This window comes from Neopelma chrysocephalum, unplaced genomic scaffold, assembly GCF_003984885.1.
Source record: "Neopelma chrysocephalum unplaced genomic scaffold, ASM398488v2 Primary Assembly neopelma1_68, whole genome shotgun sequence".
NCBI lineage: Eukaryota > Metazoa > Chordata > Aves > Passeriformes > Pipridae > Neopelma > Neopelma chrysocephalum.
In genome coordinates this window covers 3,247,696-3,272,394 of record NW_020897727.1, presented here as the reverse complement: position 1 = coordinate 3,272,394, position 24,699 = coordinate 3,247,696, and the positions used below count along the sequence as shown (strand labels likewise).

At 38.5% G+C, this 24,699-nt stretch overlaps 2 protein-coding genes and 1 long non-coding RNA gene across 5 annotated transcripts in view; 2 read left to right on the top strand and 1 right to left on the bottom strand.

Moving 5' to 3' along the window:
* The window catches only part of ADCY7 (adenylate cyclase 7), a 60,624-nt gene extending 55,789 nt beyond the window's left edge, over window positions 1–4,835 (top strand). For all 3 annotated transcript variants that reach the window (XM_027685028.1, XM_027685029.1, XM_027685030.1), the window contains 4 exons: window positions 4–111; window positions 914–1,028; window positions 1,589–1,713; window positions 1,831–4,835. In XM_027685028.1, coding sequence (XP_027540829.1) covers window positions 4–111; window positions 914–1,028; window positions 1,589–1,713; window positions 1,831–1,977 — 495 coding nt within the window. In that variant the 3' untranslated portion in view covers window positions 1,978–4,835. The remainder of the gene's footprint in view (window positions 1–3; window positions 112–913; window positions 1,029–1,588; window positions 1,714–1,830) is intronic.
* Window positions 4,836–5,868: 1,033 nt separating this feature from the next.
* BRD7 (bromodomain containing 7) lies at window positions 5,869–19,372 on the bottom strand. Its single transcript, XM_027685038.1, has 17 exons — window positions 19,269–19,372; window positions 18,763–18,971; window positions 17,867–17,996; window positions 17,406–17,463; window positions 16,156–16,300; window positions 14,768–14,878; window positions 14,269–14,453; window positions 13,353–13,476; window positions 12,730–12,805; window positions 12,052–12,159; window positions 11,296–11,428; window positions 10,299–10,410; window positions 9,145–9,201; window positions 8,199–8,310; window positions 7,919–8,062; window positions 7,318–7,461; window positions 5,869–6,390 (listed from the first exon to the last, which is right to left on the bottom strand). The coding sequence occupies exons 1-17, from the start codon at window positions 19,315–19,317 to the stop codon at window positions 6,326–6,328; spliced, it is 1,962 nt and encodes a 653-aa protein (XP_027540839.1). The 5' UTR covers window positions 19,318–19,372; the 3' UTR covers window positions 5,869–6,325.
* On the top strand, window positions 18,932–23,629 carry LOC113968463. The gene is made up of 3 exons (XR_003534522.1): window positions 18,932–18,995; window positions 22,515–22,611; window positions 23,446–23,629. It is a non-coding gene; the product is annotated as an uncharacterized LOC113968463 (long non-coding RNA).
* Window positions 23,630–24,699: the final 1,070 nt, after the last annotated feature.

Here is a 24,699-nt window from a genome sequence, read left to right as displayed (position 1 = left end):
CAGCTCTTGTTAAAACCTAAGTTTAGTGGTGTTGAAAAAATAAAAACGATTGGAAGCACTTACATGGCAGCAGCTGGTCTCAGTGTTACACCAGGCCAGGAGAACAACCAGGTATGTTGTCTCTGAAAGCTGCCTTCAGTATTCTGTGGGTACATAGCTGTGTTTCAAAGTAAAAAAATGTAATGTGATACAAAAGAGAAAGTAAATCACCAAAAGTGACCTCCCGAAATGTGGAAAAAGATGATAAAAGTATATTGTCTCCTGCAGAACTCACTATTTATCTTCTAGTTCCATTTTTTTTCCAAAGGAGGTATTAAGTTTGTAACCCCAGCATACTTTTGACACCTTGCATCTTTGATTCCAGTAACTTAACATCTCTAGATGCATAGCAGAGTAGCTCTAATAATAGGGGAGGCAAAGAATGGGAGCCAAAGAAAAGGCCACGAACTGGACAGTAAGCTTTTTGTGATCCCTGATAACTGGCACAAAAAGAGACTCCTCAAGTGTCATATTAGGTCTGAAACTGTTTGTCACCCAGAAGAATTAAAACCAAATTCTGTACTTGGGCTCACTTCCACTATAGGATATTTGTGTATGACATTAAAACATATGTAATAATATACTCAAAACATGTAGAATTAAAGCTGAAATCCTAAAGGACAGATAGTAATGTGTTATAAAATTTAATCATGTCATGCTTTTTGCCTCATAGCCATTCCAGTTGAATTTATTGTAGTTTTAAAAAGGCATTTTGAATGTTTGTTGCACTGTGCAATTCTGCAGTTAGAAGGATGAATGGTCTCCTCCTTATAAATACATACTCTGGTCACTACTAGTACTGCTTTGGAATTGTAGCCTGAGACAGCCTTCTGTGTGGTAATTCGATCATTAACATGTGTTATGATTTGCACAGGATAGGGAGAGACAGCATGCCCACATTGGGATTATGGTGGAATATGGAATTGCCTTGATGAGTAAACTGGACGGCATCAACCGACATTCCTTCAACAACTTCCGCCTGCGCATCGGTAGGTTCCATCCTGAGGATGGTGAGCTCTGCAGCCCAGCACAGTGGGACATGAGACAGGATCACGTAGGTCGAGTGCTGGGTGCCAAAAGGTGGTATTGCCTGGTCAGCTTTTCAAATATGCCAAGCTCCTCCACAGATGGGCTTTTCTCATCCCTGGAGGGAGCAGTAGGAAGACTGCAGCTGGATGAGTTTGGAGGAAATGAAAGGTATGGATGAAGAGTGAAGTACCCTGTTAGTGACTGTTGACTAAAGACAGTATTGCCATTATACAAATGTTTATTTCTATATAACAAAAGTAGAAAAGGAAGAATTTTGCTTCGGCATGAATTGTGCCCCAGCTTTCTTGGACTTCCCATTTTACAAGGAGTGAGTCACTTCACATCTCCGGAGCCTCAGTACAACTATTTATAGAACAGTGCTGATACTGATTGCCAGAAATGTGTCGCAGAGTTAAGTTTTGGGTTGGATTTTTTTTGACCCTGAAGCAACATCGAATAATGAAGCTGTATGTCACACCACTTTCTACCTCAGTAATGACACCTGCTTTTGTTTGTGCAGGGATCAATCATGGCCCTGTGATTGCTGGTGTGATTGGTGCCCGGAAACCTCAGTATGATATCTGGGGCAACACTGTTAATGTTGCCAGCCGAATGGAGAGCACGGGGGAACTTGGGAAAATCCAGGTAAACCTATGAGCCTTGGAATGTCTAAGGAATTATTTCTAACGGGTTGTGTTTTTTTTTTTTAATGTGAATAATCAGAACAATTTCACAATAGTTTCTAATTCTTTTCACACAAAGGTCACAGAAGAAACAAGCAAAATACTACAGGAGTTGGGATACTCATGTGAATGTAGGGGACTCATTAATGTCAAAGGCAAGGGAGAACTGAGGACTTACTTTGTTTGCACTGAGACAGCCAAATTCCAAGGTATGGGACTGAACTGAGGCTACAATGAAGTTAACCAAAATAGACTTAGAACTGCCTCCCTTCTGTGAAGACTTAGAATTTCCCTCCTTATGTGAAGGACTTTATTCTAAAAACATGTATGTACTGTTCCTATCTCTTCTACATCTCAAAATAATTTTTTTTAACACAGAAGAGTTCTGAAAATTTCCTAGAAGACACACAACAATCAGTCTGAAAAAGACTACCTTTTCCTGAAATAATTTGAGGACTTACCTGGAATTGCCATGAAGCATTTTCAGTCAGCTTCTTTCCTTACCTGCACTGTGGGAGTCTTAACAGCTCCAGCAACAACACGTGTGAATGCACTGTGGAACTCATTACCATGTTAAAACATTCCATTGCGTCGTTTTTTGACATTGCTTTTCAGTATTGTGTTTGGCCAGGCATGTGCAGTGATACCGTGGGCACTGCATATCCTGCTTTTAATGCTGAACAGATTCACAGAAGACAGCTGAATAATGGGAAGAGGAATGCAAATAAACTCAAATGTATCATATGACAACTGTGCTGAGCCCCTTTGGGGAAAGACCCGCGTTGCACAGCATCTGGTTGTTTTATCATCCGTGCCTTCCCTGCAGAAGTACCTTGTGTTACACAAACGTTTTCGTGACCAAGAGCTGTTCAGAAATAACTTTCATCTAGTTCAGCATGTTTACATTATATTACACGTTCTCCTTTTGTGTCTCTTTGTTTAGTATCTGCATGTGCATTTTATTCAGTCACATACAAGTCTTAAAATTTTTGACTTCAAATTTCAAAAAATCCACAGGATGGTGAGGAGTGTGGGGCACCTTGGTGTATCTGATAGACAGGCTCTGACAGCCCCTGGTGTTGCTGACACTGGCAGTAATTCTGCATGCTGACCGTGTTCTTGGGGTACTTAGGGAAGAAAAAATAATCTGTTCTGAATTGCTGGGAAACTGAAGAACAGAATTGTTAAGATAGTATTAGAAACAGTAGCAGATACTGTATTAACAGAACTGTGTCTGAGGTGCGGTTTGGGTTTTTTTTAATTTTTGTTTCTACAATTTGACTAGACACTGCTTGGTTTCTACACCTTTTAAAGGCAATGCAGTTTATGAAACAAACTTTTTGAAGGTAACAAAAAGATGTATGGAAAAAAATATTCATAATGGAAATGTTTCAGCAGAGCCCCAATGCTCAAAGTATGAGTTGAGCATTCATAGGATCATCATGGAAATTGACTTACTGTAAGTTAGTTTAGTTTAGTCTGTAAAGTTTTTAAGCTTAGTGGCTTTTGCTGATTTCTAAATTTGCATTTTTCTACTTTCTGCAATCTCAATCTGTTTTCTGTTGGTGGAGACAGTATTTTGTAAGGCTAACATCTTTTGCCCAATTATGAGTATTAACTAAAGATGGATTCTCCCCTCCTCCCCACATACAGTAGGGCTGGACAGTGCAGTGATTAGTGAGTACTACACCTGTTTGGTTAAGCCTTACCCTTCTACAAACAGAGCAGCGTTTACTAATGTTTCTGGGTTTAGTACTGACCCGTCCTGGACAAGTGTTTAAGCAGTCCTATGCATCACTGCTGCTTTCTAATTACTGTGTAATTTCTTTAGAAGATGAAGTGACTATGTTTCAAGACAGGAACAAATCTCAATATTGTCCAACTGTGGATTAAAAATTGTGCTTGTAGCCTTTGTCAGTTTTGTAGGTCAAATCTATGTGTGTAGTAGGTCTCCAACAGAAAACTGCATGTTAGAAAACCTTAGTTTGAGGTTGTCTAGTTCACAAGTGGGCTCTGCTGAAGAAGAAAGCATCTTATGTGGTGTCTTGTTAGTGCAAGTCAGTGTTGTAGTTGAAAAAACTTTCAAACAGCTTTAGCTGCTCTTGTATGTTGTGTATTTGTAGTTAGAGGTGCTCAGCAACCATTTGTTTTGAGATATTTATTTATTGTTTTATAGGGACCATGCATGTGTCAAAGGCTCCTTTCAGCAGTCTGATGTCCTGTTAGGTGAAGTGACCATTTGTCTCATGAATCTATTTTGAAAAGTGCATTATGCCTATAAATAGAGCTGGCTCTGAAGTGCTTCTGTTCACAGAACTAGTAGAATGTAGATGTAAGTTATCTATGAAAGAAAATTCGCTGTAACAGCATTTTGAAATGATTTTGTTTACATGTTGCCTTGTCAGGCTGGTAACGTGCTTGGGTGTAACTTCAACTCAACCTCATTTGCAGAAGTGGCAGGAAGAGCTGCAGCTTTCAAAGGGGAAGGAGTTGGGCTTTGATGCAGTTTTAAAGGACTGCTGGCTTGGTGTGCTCTGCATGGTGTACTTGGGGAAGTCAGAAACTGTGTAATGAAAAAAGAGGATGACTAATTTCTCATCAGAACTGGAACTATGTAATATGAGAGCTATATTCAACCACAGAAAAAGTTCAACTTAAGAAAAAACTGTATTTAAGTAATTGTTTTCAGCAGTCCTTCCGAGAGCGAACTGTGAAACTTAACATTGAGGAAAAAATCTTAGTAGAAAAATCTTCCTTACAGCATTTTTTTTTTCTTAAATGGAAAAAATGGCACTGTATCTAATTTGAAGAGCTAATGACATCTGGAATTAGGCATCTGTTTTAAAGAACAAACTTTTGTTTTTACAGTGAAATAAAAAACTTCCTGAAAGATGTTTGGTTTTACGATTATTTTGATGAAGATTCCCAAGAATAGAAGGCATATTCCTCACAGCCCTGAGAGTTAACGGGATTGTTTTTACCTATAAAGTAAACTCAATATTTATCCTTCTAAAAAATGTTGCTAGTAGAAAATGGGTAGAGTGACATCCATGGGTTCAAGAGCTGAAGAGAAATTTAAATTATTGATGTTCTGTCATTGGTGGCCACCTTCTGCATTGTATGAAAGGTGGGTGATGGGCAGTGAGATGTGGAGTGAGCCAGTAAGGATTTGGCTGGTACAGCTGCTGTGCATCTTGTCTTCTTCTTGTAGCATGAAAATGACTTACATATTACTGGAAAAATTCATTCCCTGGAGTAGTATTTCAGCTGCAATTACCTAGAACTGAAAAAATTCCAGTGTGACTATTAAGAACTCTTCTGGGACAACTGAAACTACTGGAGAAAAGACCAGGTTGACAGGTAAAAGAGTTCTGAAAGTTTAAAACCAGTTAAATAAATGTTTCTGCAGCCATATTTAGAGAGGAGGAAGGAAGGGAAGGCAAGGATGATGGCCGTGGCTGGGGTTAGAGGGTGGAATTCATGATTCTGCTTTGCCTTTAAGTTACCTCTTAGTTCAGTTCCCTGCCACTGCACACATCAGTGATGGCTGATCAGATGGAAGTGGAACACTACGTGACATTCCTCTTCAAGTCCAAGGTTATACTGGAATCATGGGGTAAAAAGCAGCAATATTTAAAAATCAAAGATGCCTGTGGTAAAAGCTGTGATGGTGTGAGAGTAAGTGATGAGCACATGGAAAAGCCTTCTTGGATGAGTCACTGGCTCCACCTGTAACACTGCTAGAATTCTCTGTGCCTAAGAGCCGTGCTGTTGGTCTGCTTTGTCTGCAGCTTTGGTGAACTGGGAAGTGACTTTTAATGTAAGGAGGCTTCTAAATATATGCTCCTTTCTGATAAGCAAACCTAAAATCATTACCCAGACAGTGTCTAGTCATACCTCCAAGTAATATGAAGAATTGTCCACCCCAGTGTTTCAGAGTCCACTGTGGTATTTTGCTGACAGCAGGTGGCTTTGTTAGTCTCACCTGCTGGTCTCACCTAAGCTTGCCCCCAAGTTTTAGGATACTGTGAGGAGACAGTGAGGTTTCTCTAAGAGATTCATGCACATTCAAAGTCTCACAAAGCTGAGCTTTTGTTAATTCATCACACTGCATTGGTTTTATATAAAAAGTTTATTTCTCTTCCTCATGTTCAAGAGAGTTGCACAGTAATTTTAAAAAGGGGAAGCTGCATGTTCAGATACTACTGACGTTTGCACTAACCAGACTCAGAGTCTATACATTGAATTTAGAAACTTTTGGCTGAATCCCTGCACTGTATATAGGCACATTTTCACTATGCTTTGACTTTTCCAAACACTTGACAATCTAGGAAAACTTAAATGCTGCAGAGGCGCTTTAAAATAATACAGAATGCAAAAAGAATAATTTAGTGCATTTATGTAGCAGAAGTAACTCTAATGCAAACCCTTCAACTTCAAAAGCCATCAGTTCCAAAATTTAATAAACAAAAGTAGTTTAACACACAATATACACACATGGTGAATGCACCTGAAGGACCTTTACCTGGTTCTTAAACAGAATCAAACAAACAGCTGTAAACTGAACTGAACCTTCAGCCTGTAACTGCACCACACTCGTTTTCAGGGATGGTGATGGTCCTTTTAGGCTCTTCAAAGTCTGAAAGTTTACAACAGATACCAGGTCACCGAACACATAAAATGCTCAAGTGAAAGACATGCATATAGAGCAGAGCACTCCTCAAGTAATTTTCTATTTGTGCAGATAGTCCTTTGTTAGCTGTACTGCAACAGTCCCAGAAAATCCTGTGTTTTAGTTGGTTCTGTTACACAGCTTCTCTGGTGCAGTGCTATGAATAAGAAAATGCTCAATAATTTTGAAATTGAAATTTCTTGAGCAGTTTCCTTGAGAATATGAATAAGTTCCTGAAGTAATCCTGCTCTTTCAGTTAAAATGTTATTTAATGAAAACTTTCATAAGCCACAGATTGAGTAAATTCGTTGTGTGAATTACATTTCTTGAGAGGAAATTCTCCTCTGCCTTATCCCTTATTACCTATCTGGGTATGCTTTGGCCATGCGTGTGCCACAAGGGGCAGGTCTGGTTTTGATATTGAGACTTTCCACTGACCAGACTCCCTAATCCAGCAAAAACAGCTGTTACTTTTGGCTGGATGAAGGTGCTGTCAACTTACAAAGCACGACAGCTGGCCAAATTAAGCAAAAGGAGCGCACAGCCAAAAGCCTGGAGGAGAAGGAAGCACAGTGTCCTTATTTCAGCAAGTGAGGAATTTTAACTCTTCTCCTGCAAATTCACGGTAAATGGAAAACTAAAATTGAATGAAGTGCCAAGCTTTAAAATTTGGCAATGCTGTAAGATGGATGGTAAAGTAACCACATTCCATATATGAAAAGATTAACTTTGGACTGAGACAAAGACAGCAACTTTCCATTTGAAACAGAATTTAAAAAGGAGAGAAGTGAAAACTGGAACTATGCTACTGCAATTTCTACCACAAGCCAGTCTTAATGATTTGCAGATGTGGTTTTGTTTCTATGATGCTACAACATGTTTTTGTATACTCACCCTCTGTCAAATCTACCCAGCTGTCTTCTGTGTCAGGTACAGGAACTGAGATTCCCATTGCTTTCCGGATTCCATATGTACTAACAATATCACCTGGAGTCACTTGTTGTGCAAGTTCTTTCAGGTTATTGGTTACTCTCTCCGCTAGAAAAGATAAGTGCATGTATTTATATGCTATGTATAGACACAAACCTGCTGGAAGAATGTATGACTAGAGTTAATTGGTGCAACACAGCAGACTGGTAACCAGATCCAACCTGGACCAAAGCTGTCATTGCAATAAGAACTCTGTTATACTTAAGCAACCCTTGTTCAAAGACACTTTGTAAAACTCATGAAGTTAGAGGTGTTTGGCTTTTGTCTGCCCCATGGCATTAGAGAAAGCTCCAATCAGTTCTAGGGACATTTGCAAATAAAGAGGAAATACCTGCAATTACTGTTCAAAACTTTCATTTGGCTTTACATACAAAAAAATTTAATCTTCTAGGCCTAACAGGGCACATATTCTGCACTACAGCTCCTGAACTTTTTTCTTTCTTGGAGTTGATACAAGTTGGGACTTATCAATTCTGCAAGAATAATCAGAAAGAAGTGTATTTACCCAAGTGCATTTCCCTGTAAGATGGACCCAGAAGACAAATCATATTAGGGGGTGGTTTTGTACTTAGTCGTTCATTTTGAGCATCCTGCAGTTCTCTGAGCAGCTTTGTTGTTTCATCAAGTTTCCTCTGGAAGATTTCAGCCTCTGTTTAAGAGGAAAAGAAAGTCCTGATTAGTAAGACAGTATATTTACTTATATTATGATATAAAATATGGTAAAGGACTGAAAAACTGAAACAGTTGCAGAATATATCAGAAGTATGACTACCAAGAAAACTCACCCTCAGAATCAAACTCTTCTATAGGCATACCAAAGTTTGTGACTGCCTTTAGTGCTGTAAGTCTGTCATTATTAGCAGCATCCAACCTGGCAGCAATATCAATTTCCATAATCTGAAGGAAAAAAAAAAAAAGGCAGCAAGTAATAATTTAGATAATACTTAGCTCAGCCTTGAAACAACAAAATTGTTTTGGGAAAATCAGAACACAAAATCAAAGTTAGTCTGCTCTAAAAAACAGGTGAACATAGAGAGGGAAAGCTGAAAAGACACCTTGTGAAACTCACTGTTCTACAGTTACTCAGTTTACTACTCTATTTCATATTCAAACAGAAAATGGCATATGCCAAAACCACTGGGGACATGCACAAATGATGTAGTAATTTAAGACCAGCATCCCAATTAAAAAACAACTTAAAAATTCCTTGAGCTCACTTAAAGCAGATTTTATTGAATATCTGTGGCCAAAATTCAAGAGGAATCTGGGCACCGGCTGCACATGAAGGCTTTGGGAGAGCAGCCCTTGCCCTAAAACTGCTTTCCCTAATTGAGCAAAGTTTGGGTGCAATGATTTGAGAGCTCTATTGTATTGCCTGCAGGAGAACAAAGCGAGAACTTCTCCAAGACCACTGTGTATCATGTGGCATCTTCAATTTATATTACAAGTTCATGTAAAACCAGACCAGATTAAGATAAAACCAAAACTACAGCTCCCAACAATCACAAACAAAAATATATAAACATTTTCTTCCAGTTCTCTTGACATATAGTTAAGACAACTTTTTGGAGAATCTTAGTCTCCTAATGCCTAAAAGGAGCATGTCATTGTCATGAGTCCTGGTGTGTATTTAGAGTTTCTTAAAGTCTCAGTGTGGCTGCACAGGCCCTACAGTTGTAGGAGTTTTAGATAGGTTGGTTAGAGTAGTTAATTAATATAGAAAAAATTTACCTTTACATCTTTTATTGCATCACTTCTTTCATGTGGGCCTTCAGCTTCCTCCAGTGGCTGAACAGATTTTTAAAGAAGGTGTTAAAATTACTCTTTTAAGTTCAAAGTAAAATCTTACAAAATGCAGTATTTTTAAAGGGAAGCAAATATACAATGTCATAATGAGCTTCCTCTGTAAAGCAAGTTACAATGCAGCTATTTTTTAGGTCTTTCTTGAGATTTTAATGTTTACTAAAATATGTTTTTACAGCGTAGGTTTTATTGCTCTTTGCAAAGTTCAGATGTTTTCTGTTTCTGAGCATAACTGCATTTCTCTTAATATTGGAAGAGTAAGTGGCTGAACCCTGTCAGTCAGTGCCACTGTTGGGTACTAGAGAAGAGCTGAGCTCATAATGCTAAGCAAAGGTCTGAACTGAGGCTAAAACATGATCTTTAGTCCATGAACTATTTCTGGTATTGATTTAGGTAATATTTGACCCATTAGTAAAAGGCCACAATCTGTTAATTTCGATAGTTTGTATTGACTTGAAACTCAAAGCAAGACTTTTAGTTAACAGGAACTGCCCTGAGGAGATTCTCAAATAATTCTTGGATTGTCAATTAAGTCATCAAATCAGCCCCTTTGATTCCAGTCAGGTTTAGCATAGACATGACTGAGATCTCTTAAGAATTTGAAGAGTCAGTGTTTGGTATTTTTACATAGCAGATATTTGAGTTTAAAAGCACTGCACCAAGTAAAGGAGAAAACCACTTACTAATTCTCCTGAACTAAACAGTGGCTGCTTGAAACATGACAAACTTTTCATGGAAACAAGAAAGCCTGTCAATGATCACATCATTTCTAAACAACTACTTATTGCTATTTGCTTACTGAATGGAACAGGAGCCAGTGATAATGAGAATGGGAAAGCAGACAAAGAATGTGTGACTATGTTTATATCTACAGTATGTTGTTAATATTCATGTTTCACTAATTAACAAGTCAGAATAATCTCTTTCCAGAAAATGCAGCCACTGCAGGCAAAGATCAATCTTCACTTTCAAATGTTACCAATTAAAAGGGAGCCCATCAATAGGATCAGCATCATCTTACTCTTGCTTTAGAGCTTGTGTGCTAAAAGCAAAGACCAGACAGTATTCAAATCCACTCTTACCATTTCTAGTTCTCTGAGAGCTCTAGAATGTCCTCCTTTAGTTAGAACATCAAGCAAACTATCAGCCATTAAGAGAGGATAATCTTGAGATTTCATAAAAAAATCTTGAATACTGAAAGAATAAAGATAGTTAAGGTAACTACTTTTATATCAAACATTTAATGCAAAAAAGTTATGTAAGGTCAAACCAATATGTACAGCATGGAGAATACAAAAAGTAGCACAGGATTTGATCTAAATGGCTTGCTTTAGTTTAATCAGCCATGCCTTCTGTAGCTGAGGAACTCATTCAGAATGTGAAAACTGGAAAAACTTGGAAAAGTGTACTGACTCAGGCACCTTCATCAGCACAAAAGCAAACCTGCACACGCACTTCATGTTTACACTTAAATATTCCCCCATTTCATATGAATTTATACAATGTGTATGCTATTTGTGAAATTCTCATAAAACAAAAGGGCTTTGAAGTTTTTATAATCAAGAATAATAAAACCAGTAAGAATTAATTATTTTTACTGTAGTAAATAATATGAAATTTAAGCTGAATACACACTATTAAAGGATTACATTGGGAACCACTGTGTTTGGACTCAGCTCTCCCACTATCCACTGTGTCCATAGTAGTTTAGTCAGCATTTGACATTCAAGGCTGTAATTAATGTTAATTAACGTTAAAAACATCCAGTTTGTATAAACATTTGCACCACTCAACATTTTTCTAGCTTTCAACATAAGTCCTTCAGTTAGTTATAAATACATTTAAGTTTTAGACAGGGCTTTCCTAGGGATTAGTAGTATCAAAATTCTTCCACCTCGGCTAATTTCACTTTAGAGGCAGGTTCTTTTACTAAGTATTTGCTTCTTAAACAAACAAACCCCTCTGAGCTACGAAGACAGCAGTGAAATCATTCCACAGCAAAGACAGCCCATACTGCAGAGAGCTGCACATAACTGCTTCTGGACAGGTAAGCTGTACTGTGCATCCTGGTTGGATTACCTGGAAGATCCTTGATTAGAGTCTTCCCCATACGTTGAATAGATTAAGTCAGAATCTTCTTTGCTTATGTTGGCAAATGTAGAATCATATGTTGGCGCATAGGAACTAAAGGGTCCATAATTCAAGTATGTCACTAATGAATAACAACAGTATTAATTATTACCTGTGATATGCATGCATCAGATAAAATGAGAAAGGGCAGTAAAACAATTGCAGAAAAGAAATTTTTAGGAATGTATTTCTTAAGGTGAAAACAAGCTTTCACAGATCACCACCTGTTCACACTGTAACATCTTTTAGTAACCTCTAAATCAAATGCATTTGTATTTGCAAATGTGTTATTAACAACACTGTGTGCCTTAGCACAATAGAACAGCCTGATGCTGGTAACAGGTTCTCAGGCTTTCCCCCATGCTCTTTGAAAGCTACCAGAACCCTTTCTTTATCTAGTAGAGTTTCTCTTCTCAATGCAGATGAACAGTAAATATGCTGCCCCTTTTTTATGTGCAAATTAAGCTCGACTTCGACATGCTATTTAGTTGTGTCATAGACACAAAGAATCACAGAATGGTTTGGGTTAGAAGGGACCTTAAAGACCATCTAGTTCCAAACCCCCTATCATGGGCAGGGACACGTCATAATGTGCTTTGTCATTAAAAAAAACCCTAGTTCCAAATTTGTGTGCTAGTAATGAGATCAATGTATTTTGTTTATGTAAGGCGGATTTGTATTTTTTTTTTAAAAATCAGCTCTTACCTGGAGTAACCTTGTTTCTTTTATCTTCTTTGAACCCTTGTAATGTATTAACTCCTGACTGAAGCCTTCCTGCTGTCATACCCAGCTTCACAGGGCAGTAACCCGGTTCTTCAATAGGATATATCAAAACACAGAAACAGAGAAGGCATACGAAGATGTCTAAACTCATTCAATACTCATATCTAGAAACTCAGAATAGACAGGACATGATTCTCAAAGTGTTTTCCTTTCCAAATGTTTCATACTAAAATCTGTGTGACGAAATGATTTGGGACCCAGACAGTTCCCAGTCTCGGAATATCTGTGATCTTTTGGGTCAGCAGACACTGCACTCTGCACATGGACCAGACTTAAGAGGATCCCAAGAATTAAATGTGCCCAAGCACATGGCAGGTAGTCTCTTCCCTAACAATAAAAGCTTTCTCTTGCAGCTTTCACAAAGAGCTGACACAAAACAGAGAAGCAACAGCCACTGAGGGCTCCCTCCAGCTGCTCCTAACAACAGCCACAACTGAGACCCATCTACATGATCCCTCAGCTGCAGCTTTTTCAATCCAGATCTTTATCAGATTGAAAGAGGCAGTCAGTTCTTGGTTGGGATCTGCTGATCTGCCCCTGCAAAGCAGCAGCAGACGAGGTAGGTGGAAGTGGCTTGTTACCTGAACTATGCCAACTTACCTCCTGCAGTAAGGTCAACTGGATTAAGAAGGCCCAGAGTTGTTGTACCATCTGGTTTTCTTCTTTCAAATTCACACTGAAATAAGATCAGACTATCTTAATTTACATAGTAGTGGAAATTTCTGGTCCTTAAACTAATAAAAACATCCAACGAAAGTGTCCTACCCGCAGGAATCAGAAAGGAAGATCAGTCACTCAGAAGTGAGTGCTGCTCTAGAAATTTTTATTTGCACTAGATATAACTGTAGTATTGGTATAGGCACAAGGAATTATGAAATGGGCACAGGATTACCAACCTGGGTCCTTCTCCTGTAATGTTAATAACCTTTGATCAGATATGTGCCTGTTTCAGAATGCTGAGGTTTTTACAGGTCAGATTTGAGATATTTTCTTCAGGATCCTACTTTACCAGCAATTTCTGAAAATTTAAGCTCAACTCGCTCTGCTGATAAAATTCAACTGATGTGCCTTTTTTACCCTTACGATGTCACACAGATGATCACTCTTGTAAAATGGTGTAAGCTGTAGCAAAAGCATACAAGGAGTTTCAACTAACCTAAGATGGTGAGGAAGTCTGGTTTGTGGAGAAAGTGAATGGAGCTACCAAACACACAGAGATTTACCTGGCTGTTTGCAAGTCGTCTGGTTAACTTGCCTCCAGATTCTCTAACAATCCGATCAATCTGCTCCTGTTCCCTTTCCAAGCTATTGCTTCGTAATTTGTCTTCAAGTAGGTCTTTGTCCTTCCTGTGAATAACACCCACACAACTCAGTTACCAGCCTCAACACCAATTGGCTAAATAACACTAAAGGATACCATGACAAAGTTTAGCCAACTCTGTAAACTGGTTCTGTAGACAACTAACAACAGAAAAGTGTCATTTATTGTGACTGTATTTAATACAGCCGGGGAAGGTACGTGATACAAGTTCACATCAGCAAATGCTTTTTTATGTTAGTAACTGTAAATGTCTCTGTGTTTCCCACAAAACTAAGATATTTTTGGTATATTACATACTCCCAATTTTAGAATCTAGTATCTATCTAAGTAAGGATTTAGTATTTTGAAATCTGGTATTTCTAGACATTAAAAGCTATTTCAGGAAGCACACTTTCTGTAGCTAGGCAGTTACATGTTTCAAATACAACTACTATGCCAAAAAAAAAGAAAGTAACTGAAACTGGGTTTATAGTTATTTGTGCCAAAATGTTTAAAAGGACATGTTTGTGAGCTTTCTCCAAAACTACACTAGTTCTGTGAAATGAACACTAAAATAGAAAATAACTGAAGGAATGGAGCTGATGAGCAGTACAAGGTTATCTACATGCAAAAATGATGGTATCGTAAATTATTCTAAACTTAATTGGTTTTAGCATATGAAGACACTTCATAGAAGTGTTGCTCCCTTGAGATGAAGATGTTTTAGTGTATAAGCAGTACTGCAAAGGGAGAACCTGCATCCTCTGGTCCTTAAGTCAACTTGTTTCAGTAGCATTTAAAGGATGTATCCTATAATTGTTACTCAGATAATACTTTACTTTTTGTGTTCTTTGCTGGGTGATTTGAATGCTTTGGTGTCACCATCCATAGGTTCTCCTTTGTCTTTCCCAGGACCATTTTCATCTTCCCCAGTTTGCTGCAGTTCTGTCTTGTCCTTCTGCTTCCTTGTCTTCTGCAGGTCAGCCATGAATTCTATACTTTGTTTCAGGCTCTGAATTCTCTCCTAAAAAACACGGAAATCCTTTTATTTGTTTCTTCAATGAATCTTTCTGTAACCTACCCATAGAGGTTGATTTTATTTCAGCTCTTTCTTTCTTACACTAGCAAATATAAACACAGTTTAGAAAATTAAATACAAAATGCGAGTATTTCTTCAATAACTGATCTGGCAGCAGATGTACTACTCAAATTCCAATATACAAGCATTTGACAAATATTAAGCAAGTTTTTATTAATTTTCATGAAATTGCTGTAAAAAGAAGGATCAAAAAAAGAAGCAGCATATTTTTTAATATTTTGGTTTGTATTTTTTATTACCTGGCTAAGTATCTTCATCCCTGAGTGCAGCAGTTTTTTTGCAGCTTTGTAGTAAATGGTGTCTGGTTTGTTGTAAATCATTGCATTAGTACACATCAGTTTGAAGTTATCCTGTACAAACATTAATAATTTTGGAATGAAAGTTAAAATTTTATAGTGTACTATACCTTGTTGAAAATGCAGTGTCTTGAGCTTTAGGGAAAAAACCCTTAAAGAACATTTTTAATGAATGAATTTAAGAAATCTATTAAAAATGTAAACAGGAATAAGTATGTAACTTCGTTTTGAGACTTGAATCTCTCAGCCCAATAAGCATTCTGAAAGTATTCTTAAGTATTGTTTGTAATTAAAGTTTAAAAAGTTTTAATGGAAGCTCTCATAGTTACATTTGCCCATTTCCTGACCAATCAGTCATTAAAACAAAAAGTGAAGCAACATAAATAAGATAATGAAAAGCTGCAGTTCAAAGTTAAACTATTACAAAGGATACACAAATGTTACCATGTCTTCAGTTAGAATGAAGAAACATCAGCTTGTTTGATTTTCATTTCTTGAGTAACTGATCTAGAAACTGCACTTCTATACCCACTGCAAAGCCTCTACAGGCTTTGTTTTATCACATTCTCAGCTGTTTACAGAGACAAAGTTAAAATGAAAAACTAACCAGAAACAGCTGAAACAACAGGGAATATTCTTCTGAAGTTTCAGAGATCTAAAGAAGTATGTGCAAGAAAATAGAACCAATACTATTAACTAACATCTTACCTAACTGTTAATTACACACAAACTACGTCTCTCAGGTCCTCATCTAGCCCAGTAAAGAACTAGAGTATTTCTGCTGAGGAAAACAGAACAAAACAAAGCCACACAGACTTTAAAAGCTTCAGGGGCTTTCAAAACAGGCCCTTGAATGCACTAGACATGCTACAGCACAGGCTAAGTGGTTGCTGTCAACAGGACAGAGCTCATCATGCCTTCACTTGCTGTTGATCTACATGACCAGATAAGCCTGGAAAAAGTAAGACAAGCAAAGCCAATGAATTGACCACTCTTTGTTTTCGGAGAGGCAATACCTTAAACAGAAAAGAGCAGTCTGACAAAAATGCTAACATTTTAATTCTTAAGTAAAGATCTAAAATGGCAGGCTGAAGGACAAACTGACAGGTTCCTAAAACCACCTGCACCTTTTTGAGATGCCGATTTACGAACCAGAACCGTTTTTTCTTTTACTTTCAGAACTTATTTGGTTACAAAAATTCAACAAGAAGCATTTCTTCAAGCAGAACTACTAGTTCTTTCTGGAATCTTCATGTTCTCATAAAATCCTACAGCCCAAGTCAATTGAGCATAATACTTCTCTGTAGTCAAAACAAAATTTAAAGCATTACCTTTAATTCTTCTATGGACTGGTACCCATTGTTCTTGATCTTCTCTTTCATGGTACTAAAATCCATTGGGTTTTTAATGATCATGGAATAGCCAGGGGCAATAAAGTCAGTCACAGGAAATGAAAAGAAAGAACTTGGATCCTTTCTGTCAAGAAATGAAAGACAGTTTTTTATGTTTCAACTTATAACAAAGAGTTTGGAATTAAATAGAAAGGAAAGAACTAAGCTGAAAAGGAATCAGAAACATAAAGCTAGAAATGGCTTGTGTCAGCATAATCGTTCACTTCTGAGGTTGAAAAGATCTCACAGGCAAACCCATACACCAAAAAAGTGCTGCAAACATATTCTAGAAGTTATTTCTATATTTTGATAAGTACCCATGTTCCCAAGATGAAAAAAACCTAAACTTTTTCTTTTAAGGCTTTGGATTTTCATAAAGGGGTTTATGAAACCCTTTTCATAAAGAGGTATATGAATTATAGTATAATTAAGTTATTAAAAAATAAAGGAACAAATGTCATAAGAATGTATTCTTGTAATTCATTGCTTGCTCTGAAGTTATCAGAAGGGAAAGCTTGTAGCTAAAACTTGTGATAGAATGTGCATATTTATGTTAATTTTCAGCTTGTGTAAAATAGTTTTTTTACATTAACATATCCTAAGACTTTCAGTGATCTCTGACATACAGTGACATTCCTGGGTGTTTCTACCAGAATTAAAATCAAAGGGAAAGATTGTTCAACTACTCTTGTACAAAAGTCAAGAAAGACTTTCTTAAACCAGAGACTGCCTGAAAGAACTGCAAATTTGATTATTTTAATCAAAAGACATTTGGTTAATAAGACAGTAAGAAAGCATATTTGAAGTTTGCAAGTGCATACTTCCTTTTTATAATAAATAATGCTAAAATAGGAAAACTCAAGGTAAAAGAAGTTTTGGCAAGTTGATTCCAAACTCTTGTGTCTCCCTTTCAAAAGGTTCTTATAAACGAAGCATCACATTATTGGAAAATTGTCCTGGTTTTGAAAGTTTTTTAAAGTACTATACACTTGAAACTGGATGTGTTTACAAGAAGCTTAACCTGAGGAGAACTAAGTACACGTTCTTAAACTAGTATTTAAATCCCTAAAATAGCCCTCTTAGCAACATATTTAGCAATAATATTTTAACTGAACTTTTTATATGCCTCTTCCCTTACTCTATGTTATTTTCATTCCATGGCTCTAAAAGCCTGTAGCACAGATATTTACCTCTGCAGCTGCCTCATGAGTTGATTCAGAGCTTCTTGAAGTGGTGTCTGCTCCACCTCTAGATCAAAAAGAAGTGGGGAGAAAAGGGTGTGAGACAGAACTGACTGCAAGAGGCATTAAACTTCCGAGATATTAGAAATCAACTGAACAAAACTGATGCAACTTGAGAATTAATTCAATATGAAAGAAAAGAACACAGTGGCAAACCCCACAATACATACAAGGGATCTACTTTTCTCATTGCCCTTACTTGACATTCTGCTCACTCTGACATTGGTACCAGATACCACTCTGCAAAACAAGGATACAGTAACCTAATTCCAAATTTTTGTATGAGATGGAGAAAAACAGAGATGGCAAAAAATATCACGTCACTTCTTATAGAAACAAAGAAAAATAAAACATGAGTCAATTAAAGAGAAAAGGAATTAGGAAAAGAAACTTCTTTTTCCCCCCCCTACCTTCCTGCTTTGATAAAGTGCTCGTCAGTGGTTTCTCTGGTGACAATTCCATCCTGACGGGGGTCTGACATTTCATTTCCTGTTCTCCCTCACTGTCTGCATGGTCTCGATCTCGTTTCTTTTTATCCTCCTAGGAAAGATTGTTATGGAAACTTAACAGCACCTGCAAACTCAGCATTGTTACTGCACATAACGCTCTCCGGATTTTTCAGAACAACCTCAACAAATTTAAAAAATAAGAACAGTTTGTCTTTAAAAACCTTGTATTCTTTATGTACTGTCTCCATCTGCTGGACACTGAAGTAATTCAGCCATACAAAGCAATGTATCACTGAATTAGTCTTCTAGAAAATGTGACAGCTGTCTGCTGTGTGTCCCTCAAAAGTGGGACAGGAACAACTCAGCACAGAGAATTGTCCTAAGATGATTTTTTGAAGGTTTTAGAAAACCTAAGTAAGAAATAGTCAGGAAATTTAAGATTAGAGGTACTCATAGTACTTCAAATAAAAGTGTTATAATTACTTACCATGTTAAGAACCCTGACAAGGAAATGCTTTTTTTTAGTTTTTAATTAAGAACTTGTGAAGTCTTCTTTATGTTTTATATAAACGGATTTGTTTAGACACAGAATTCCCCTCCCCTTTTCAATTCTCTGTGCTTTTATACTTGCCAATATTTTTCAAAAAATGAGAAATTTCAGTTTACTCATCTTTTTCCAATAAAAGTACTTGGGAAAAAGGAATCAGCAAAGCTAATACACCGAGTTTGAATGTATTCCAGTTTAAGAGTACAGGTTACAGTCGTATCTGCTCCCCTTCTGATGTGAAGCCCAGAGAAAGGCAGAGTTGCTACTTTTTTTTTTCCTTTTCCTAAAATGCAGTTGCACGAACACATACCTTAACTTTTCTCTTTCTTTTCTCCTTTTCTTCTCCGGGAACTTGTTTTTCTCCTTTCTTTCTTTTTTTCCTTTTTCTGTCCTTGTGTTTTTCATGCTCAGATTTGTCTTCGTAGAGGGCGGAATCAAGACCCGCATTTCCAGTGGAGAGTTCAGCAACTTCGCTTCCTCCAACTTTCAGCACCAGTTTCAGCGGCTTTTCCACATATTCTTAAACCAGCAGAGAAACAAACCGTGAGTACCGCAGAAAACACACTCCCCAGCCCGAACAACCCCGCACCGCCTCAGGCTTCTTCCAAAGCCTGTCACTGCCCCAGGTTTAATTTCCAGACCCTCCTGCTGCCTCTCCCCCACACAGAGCCGAGCCGGACGCGCATCTCCCCGCCCCGGGCCCGCCGGCGCAGCCAGGCCCGCGCTCCCCCCGCGCTGCCGCAGCCTCACACCCAACTTCCCAAACGCCCCCGGGGCCTGAGGCCCCGCCCGGCCGCCCTCTCTGTAAGGACTCACCCTCGTAGGGGTGTTTGTCCGACTTGTGCTTCTTGTGCTTCTTGCCCATGGCCGCGGCCCGGCCCGCCCGCTGCGGCCGCGCTGTTGTGGCGGAGCCCGGCCTGGCCCCGCCGACCGGGGGAACCGATGGCGGCGCGCGTCGCCCCCTGGCGGCTTGGAGGTCCGGCGCAGGCGCAAAGGAGGGCGGGTGTGGGGCTGCCGGGGAAGTGGTCGGATGCGTGATCACTGATGTGTGATTTGTGATCCCTTCTGTTATCCCTGATCTGTGATCCCTGATCTGTGATCCCTGATCCCTTCTGTGATCCCTGATCGTGATCCGCGCCTGTGAGCGCTGAGCTCGCGGCGTTTTCCCTTGTGATCATCCTCCTCGGCTCCTCGGGCATCGTTGCCTCTGTAGAGCGTTCACAGCGTCCTACAGAATCGTAGAATCGTCAGGGTTGGAAGGGACCACTTAATATTATCAAGTCCAACCACCCAACCAGTACTGTAACCACTAAAGCACATCGCCCAGCGCCAAACCCAGGTGCCTCCTAAACACCTCCAGGGATGGTGACTCCACCACTGCCTTGGGCAACCTATCCCAGTGCCTGACCAGCCCAACAGTGAAATATTTTTTTCTAATACCTAATATGAATCTCCTCTGTCCTGTGCCTCCCCTCAGCTTCCCACGCCCTGTCCCTTCATGCAGCCGCCAGCGATGTCCCTCCTGCTCCCTTGGAGATGCCCCTTGGTCCTGGCCCAAGGGGGCTATGCCTTCAGCCCTGTCCCCCCTTATTTCCACCCTTGGGTCTCTGGGGCACTGCAGCGTTTCAGTGGCTTCTGCAGGATTCACAGAATCAGAGAATCGATTAGGCTGGAAAACACCTTTGAGGTCGAGTCCAACCTATGACTGATCTCCACCATGTCAACCAGACCATGGCACTGAGTGCCATGTCCAGTCGTTCCTTAAACACCTCCAGGGACTGTGACTCCACCATCCGAGTACTCAGCCTGAGTCCTCCTGTGGTTGCAGCAGCTGGTGCTGCAGAATCTCCCCTGCCATGGCTGTAATGCCAGAGGGTAAATGTGACACCAGCAGAAGAGTTGTATATACCTGAGGAAGGGTTTGCAGATGCGTGCAGTCTGTACTGATCCAAAGGATGGGTCCGTCCTGTGCCCTGACAAACAGCAGTGGTGGTTGTGCCTGTCCTACACAGGCTGGGATGGAATTAGCCTCACAGACTGAGCTCCTAAACTTGCTTACCAGTTCTCAAAGCAAATACTTTATAATTAGGTTAAAAACTCTAAGGAAAAAATATATATATTGTCCATTACAGGTGAAAAATAATTTAGAAATTCTGACTTCCTAGAAATGGTGGAGGTTGACACATTAGCCCATTTGCCTTGCCTGGCAGTACTTTCCAAAGCAAGCAAATGGTTTTCAAAATTAAATACAACACTAATTGTATAGTCTTTCAAAATTAATAGTGTATTTGTTGCTATTGCTTAAACTGCAGTCATTGCTGTTTCAACAGCACTGTGTGGGTATTGTTTTCTGCTAACACCTCTTCTGTAATTCATCTTGGAATTTTACTTCTCTGAAGTCTGGAGTGCAAAAATAAACTGCTTCTATTTCAAAAGAGAACCTTTAATTTATTCCCACACAACAGTCCTGTAAGTATTCCTCAAGTTTGTTGAATCATATGAGATGCTTTATAGCAAAAAAAAAAAAGTTGTTAATTAGAAATTTATGATACGTGTGGCTGTACATCAATACAAAGTTTATTTTAAGCACTTGAGAAGATCGAAAAAATCTCTTGTCTGTTGTCCATTCAGACACTGGGAATGTAATCAGATGTGACAGCTTTGTTTTGCATTTCGCCGGCTACATTTACTGTTATTTGGTATCCTGCTCAGAGAATTGTGTGGGTGGTGCTCTGGAATAGACCACAACTTTCCTGCTTGATCTTACTCCAGTAGTTTGAAATTCAGCTATAATAGACACAGTTGTTTTTCTAATTCACATCTGGATCCTTTAATACTCCTATTACATATGCAGTGAATGTTCTTAAGCATACTTTAGTGAGAGGTAGAGGGCTTTTGCTTGGGTTGTGGCCACATGTAGAAAATACAAGACTAGTAAATATTTAAAGGACATGTTTTATAGAATGAAAAAAAAGTCACTATATCCTCTGTTCCCGCAAGAGGATTGGCAGACTTTCTAAGTTTTTTTTTCTTTTAAATGTCATGTGGCAAGGCCATTTGTTGAATTGTTATTCTGAAATTTCCTGACTAATCTTGTCCTAAATTTAATAAAATCTGAGAGAATTATATGCAAGCAAGTAATGTAAGATATTGCAAATATTGAGAGCTGCCCTTTCTAGATGTCTTGTTCAATAGCATCGTCTGGATCAGAAAAAGATAATTTTCTTAATGGTTACCCTCACACACATACCTAGAATACACGTTGGGTTTGCCATCCTTGTCTCTAGCTCTGCTTTTCTATTAGAAGATGAGTATTTCTTTCCCCTCCAAATTCCTTATGCCCTGTTTGGGCATAATGTCTAAAATGCCATTTGGAAGCCTATGAAGAGTTTTATCACTGTCTGATATTAGAAAGGCAAGGTCTCATTCTTGTTGGTTGAATGGGCGGGATTAATAATTTCAATTCATTGCATATTTTCTGAGGGTCATGTTCCTCATCTTAATCAGTGTCGAGTTTCTATAGCAACCAGCAATTAAGAGTGTGAGACAATAATGTGTGTTGCTATCACTGTTAGCTACTAAGAGTAACAGAGAAAATGTTGGAAAATAGATCATAGAATCATAGAATGGTTTGGGTTGGAAGGAACCTTAGAGACCATTTAGTTCCAACCCCTCTGCCATAGACAGGGACAATCTTCAGTACACCAGGTTGCTCAGAGCTCCACCCAGCCTGGTCTTGAATGCTGCAAGATGTTTTCACATGTACCTTTTTCCATCTCTGAAAGAACTTAGATTGAGACCTGTGGAAAGCATAAGATCATATTAATGTATATTCACTTAACTAGACATCAAATAATGTAATTATTTAAATTGGTCATGGTTATTTTTGGGTTTTTTGCCCTAAACATTGAGAAAAGAAATATGCAATAAACACATTTGTGGATTAAGCACATTATTTGTGGGTTTGTTTTTGATCAGTGTCTATATAACATGGCCATTATAATTTAACATGTTAACAGAGATATAAAAAACTTGTTGAAACCTTGTTGCTTTCTTCACTAGTTCAGGAAGAAGAGGTTGATCTTGGTAACACCAGAAATATGCAGAGGCCACTGCAAAGCACAGGAGACAAGTGTGCCAAATACTTCAGAAGGTTTCTGTGAGTGTACAAGCATGTAGAAGCTTGGGATGCTAAAATCACTGGGAGTTTTTCATAAGCAGGTTTGGTTTGTAGTCTGTGACACACAGAAACATCAGGATAAACAGTTTTTGTGACATAGTAATTTTAAACCAGTATTTTACACTTGAACAACTTCCTAAAAATACCTGAACACATATGGCTGAAGTAAAGAATGTAGTCAATATTTTATTGATTGTTGTGTTGTTAATATGATTTTTAAATCAGTTACTCATTAGCTGAAAGATGTGATCAATGTGACTGTTTCCATGATTCTGTGAGTATTAAAGGAACATTGTCATTTTCCATGTGCATGTCCCGGCAAAATCTAGTGTGACAGATGAAATTTTTTCCCTTAATTTGAATAGACCATCTCATCATTATGATGCATTTTCTATTTTCAATTTAGCACTGAAATGCTGCACATTGTCTAATTCATTTGTTCATTATAATAGGCAATTATCTGTTTCTAACCCAACATCCTTAAGACTGTAATAAACTTTATAATAAGATTGTAACTAAATCATAATTATGGATGATTACTTTATTGTCCATAGAGAAGTCATATCGATCATGCTGTTACATCTGTGCATGCATATTTGTATGTCTGTGTTTTGTAAATATCTTTCCTGTGACCTTGCCCAAATCCTGCAGGAGCCTCTTTTAATAACTTTCTTTTGAAGTGATTTTATGCACCTGAAGAAATACCTTGTTGCACCTCTGAACTAAAATAGCAAAATTTTTCCTAGACATGCATGAAATTGCATGAAATTTAAACATTTATGACCTTGGTTCCTGGCTGCTATTGCTGCACAGGTTGGGAAAATTAAACAGGATTCAGCTGGATCCACATAGCTTCCCTCACAAGTGGAGATCGATGGACAAATGGGATTTATCCATCATCCCTGCTTTTCCCCAGTCAAGTGGAGGATTTGGAGCAAAAGAAGAGAGAAACCTGAACAGTGAACAAACTGGAACTGAAGCCTGCCTTAGCAGCTGCAGCAGGTAATTTCCTTTAGGAGCAGAGATCTTACTGGCAGAGGCCTTTTTTGATATAGCCCTGCTTCTTTTAGTCTTCATTCCCTCTCCCTCTTTCTTTCCATTTAGCTAGGCCTTCCTAAACAGAAATCCCACTTGTATACCTGAGTGGGGATAGTTGAAATCTGCATCCCATTGCATTCTTTACTTGCTTAATAGTTACATTTGCCTACTTCAAGCTTTCACTAAGCTCTTTAGGGCTGCAGCTATCAGGGAGTGAATTTCCTGGAACAAATCAAGAACAGAAGCTTCCCTCTGATTGCCATGTGCTTGTAGCCACATAGTGGGGCAGTGGCTCTACTTCTGTGCATGTCTAACTCAAACCCATGTGACTGCTGCATGCAACCTGGCTACTGTCTTTCTACAGTGCTTGGAACAACAAGGTCCAAAGTTTTGCTTGGCATTTGCTATAATCATGTTGAAAGAAGTGTTTCCCTCAGGCTTGGAGGGGTATTTAACTCTTAATAAGAGTTTCTCAGCAAGCCAGCTTAAGGAATGCATTATTTTAAAATAAATTTTTTTTCTAGGGCAGTGTTGTCTAAATGGTGAGCTAAATATTGTCAAAGTATGGAGCAGATTTCCAGATAAAGCCCTACCATCTGGTAGCAGCATAAGACTGGGCATTGAAAATGAGGATGGAAAGTTTGAAATCTAATTTTAACTGATGCATGCAACCTAATATTTTTTTGAGATGTAACCGAATTATATTCTGAGCCTGCTCCCATTGCCCTTGCTCATACGTGTAGTCCTGCTCATTTCAAATGCATGCAAGCTTTGCTTGTTCAATTAAGGTATTACAGGCATGTTCTGAACTTCCTTGATTCACATGCTTGACCAGACTTTAGTTGAAGTCCTAAACTGGTTTTTTCCCCTAGTATGTATATTAATTACTTTTGTCATATTTTAAATTTACTGAAGTATCTAAAATCATCGTACTGAAGTGTCATAGCAGACACATCACAGTGCTTCATTAGACTTGTATTACCCAAGTAGATGTGGAGAGAATGCTTTTCCTAGTAAGTTTTTAGTTGC

Excerpts from the sequence above, each read along its gene's own strand:
- BRD7 (XM_027685038.1), bottom strand. The coding sequence starts at position 19,317 with ATGGGCAAGAAGCACAAGAAGCACAAGTCGGACAAACACCCCTACGAG. Across the intron at positions 13,477-14,268 it reads CCCAGCAAAGAACACAAAAA|GAAGGACAAAGACCTACTTG; the intron begins GTAAAGTATTAT and ends TGTTATTCACAG. Across the intron at positions 6,391-7,317 it reads CTGGGTAGATTTGACAGAGG|ACTTTGAAGAGCCTAAAAGG; the intron begins GTGAGTATACAA and ends GTAAACTTTCAG.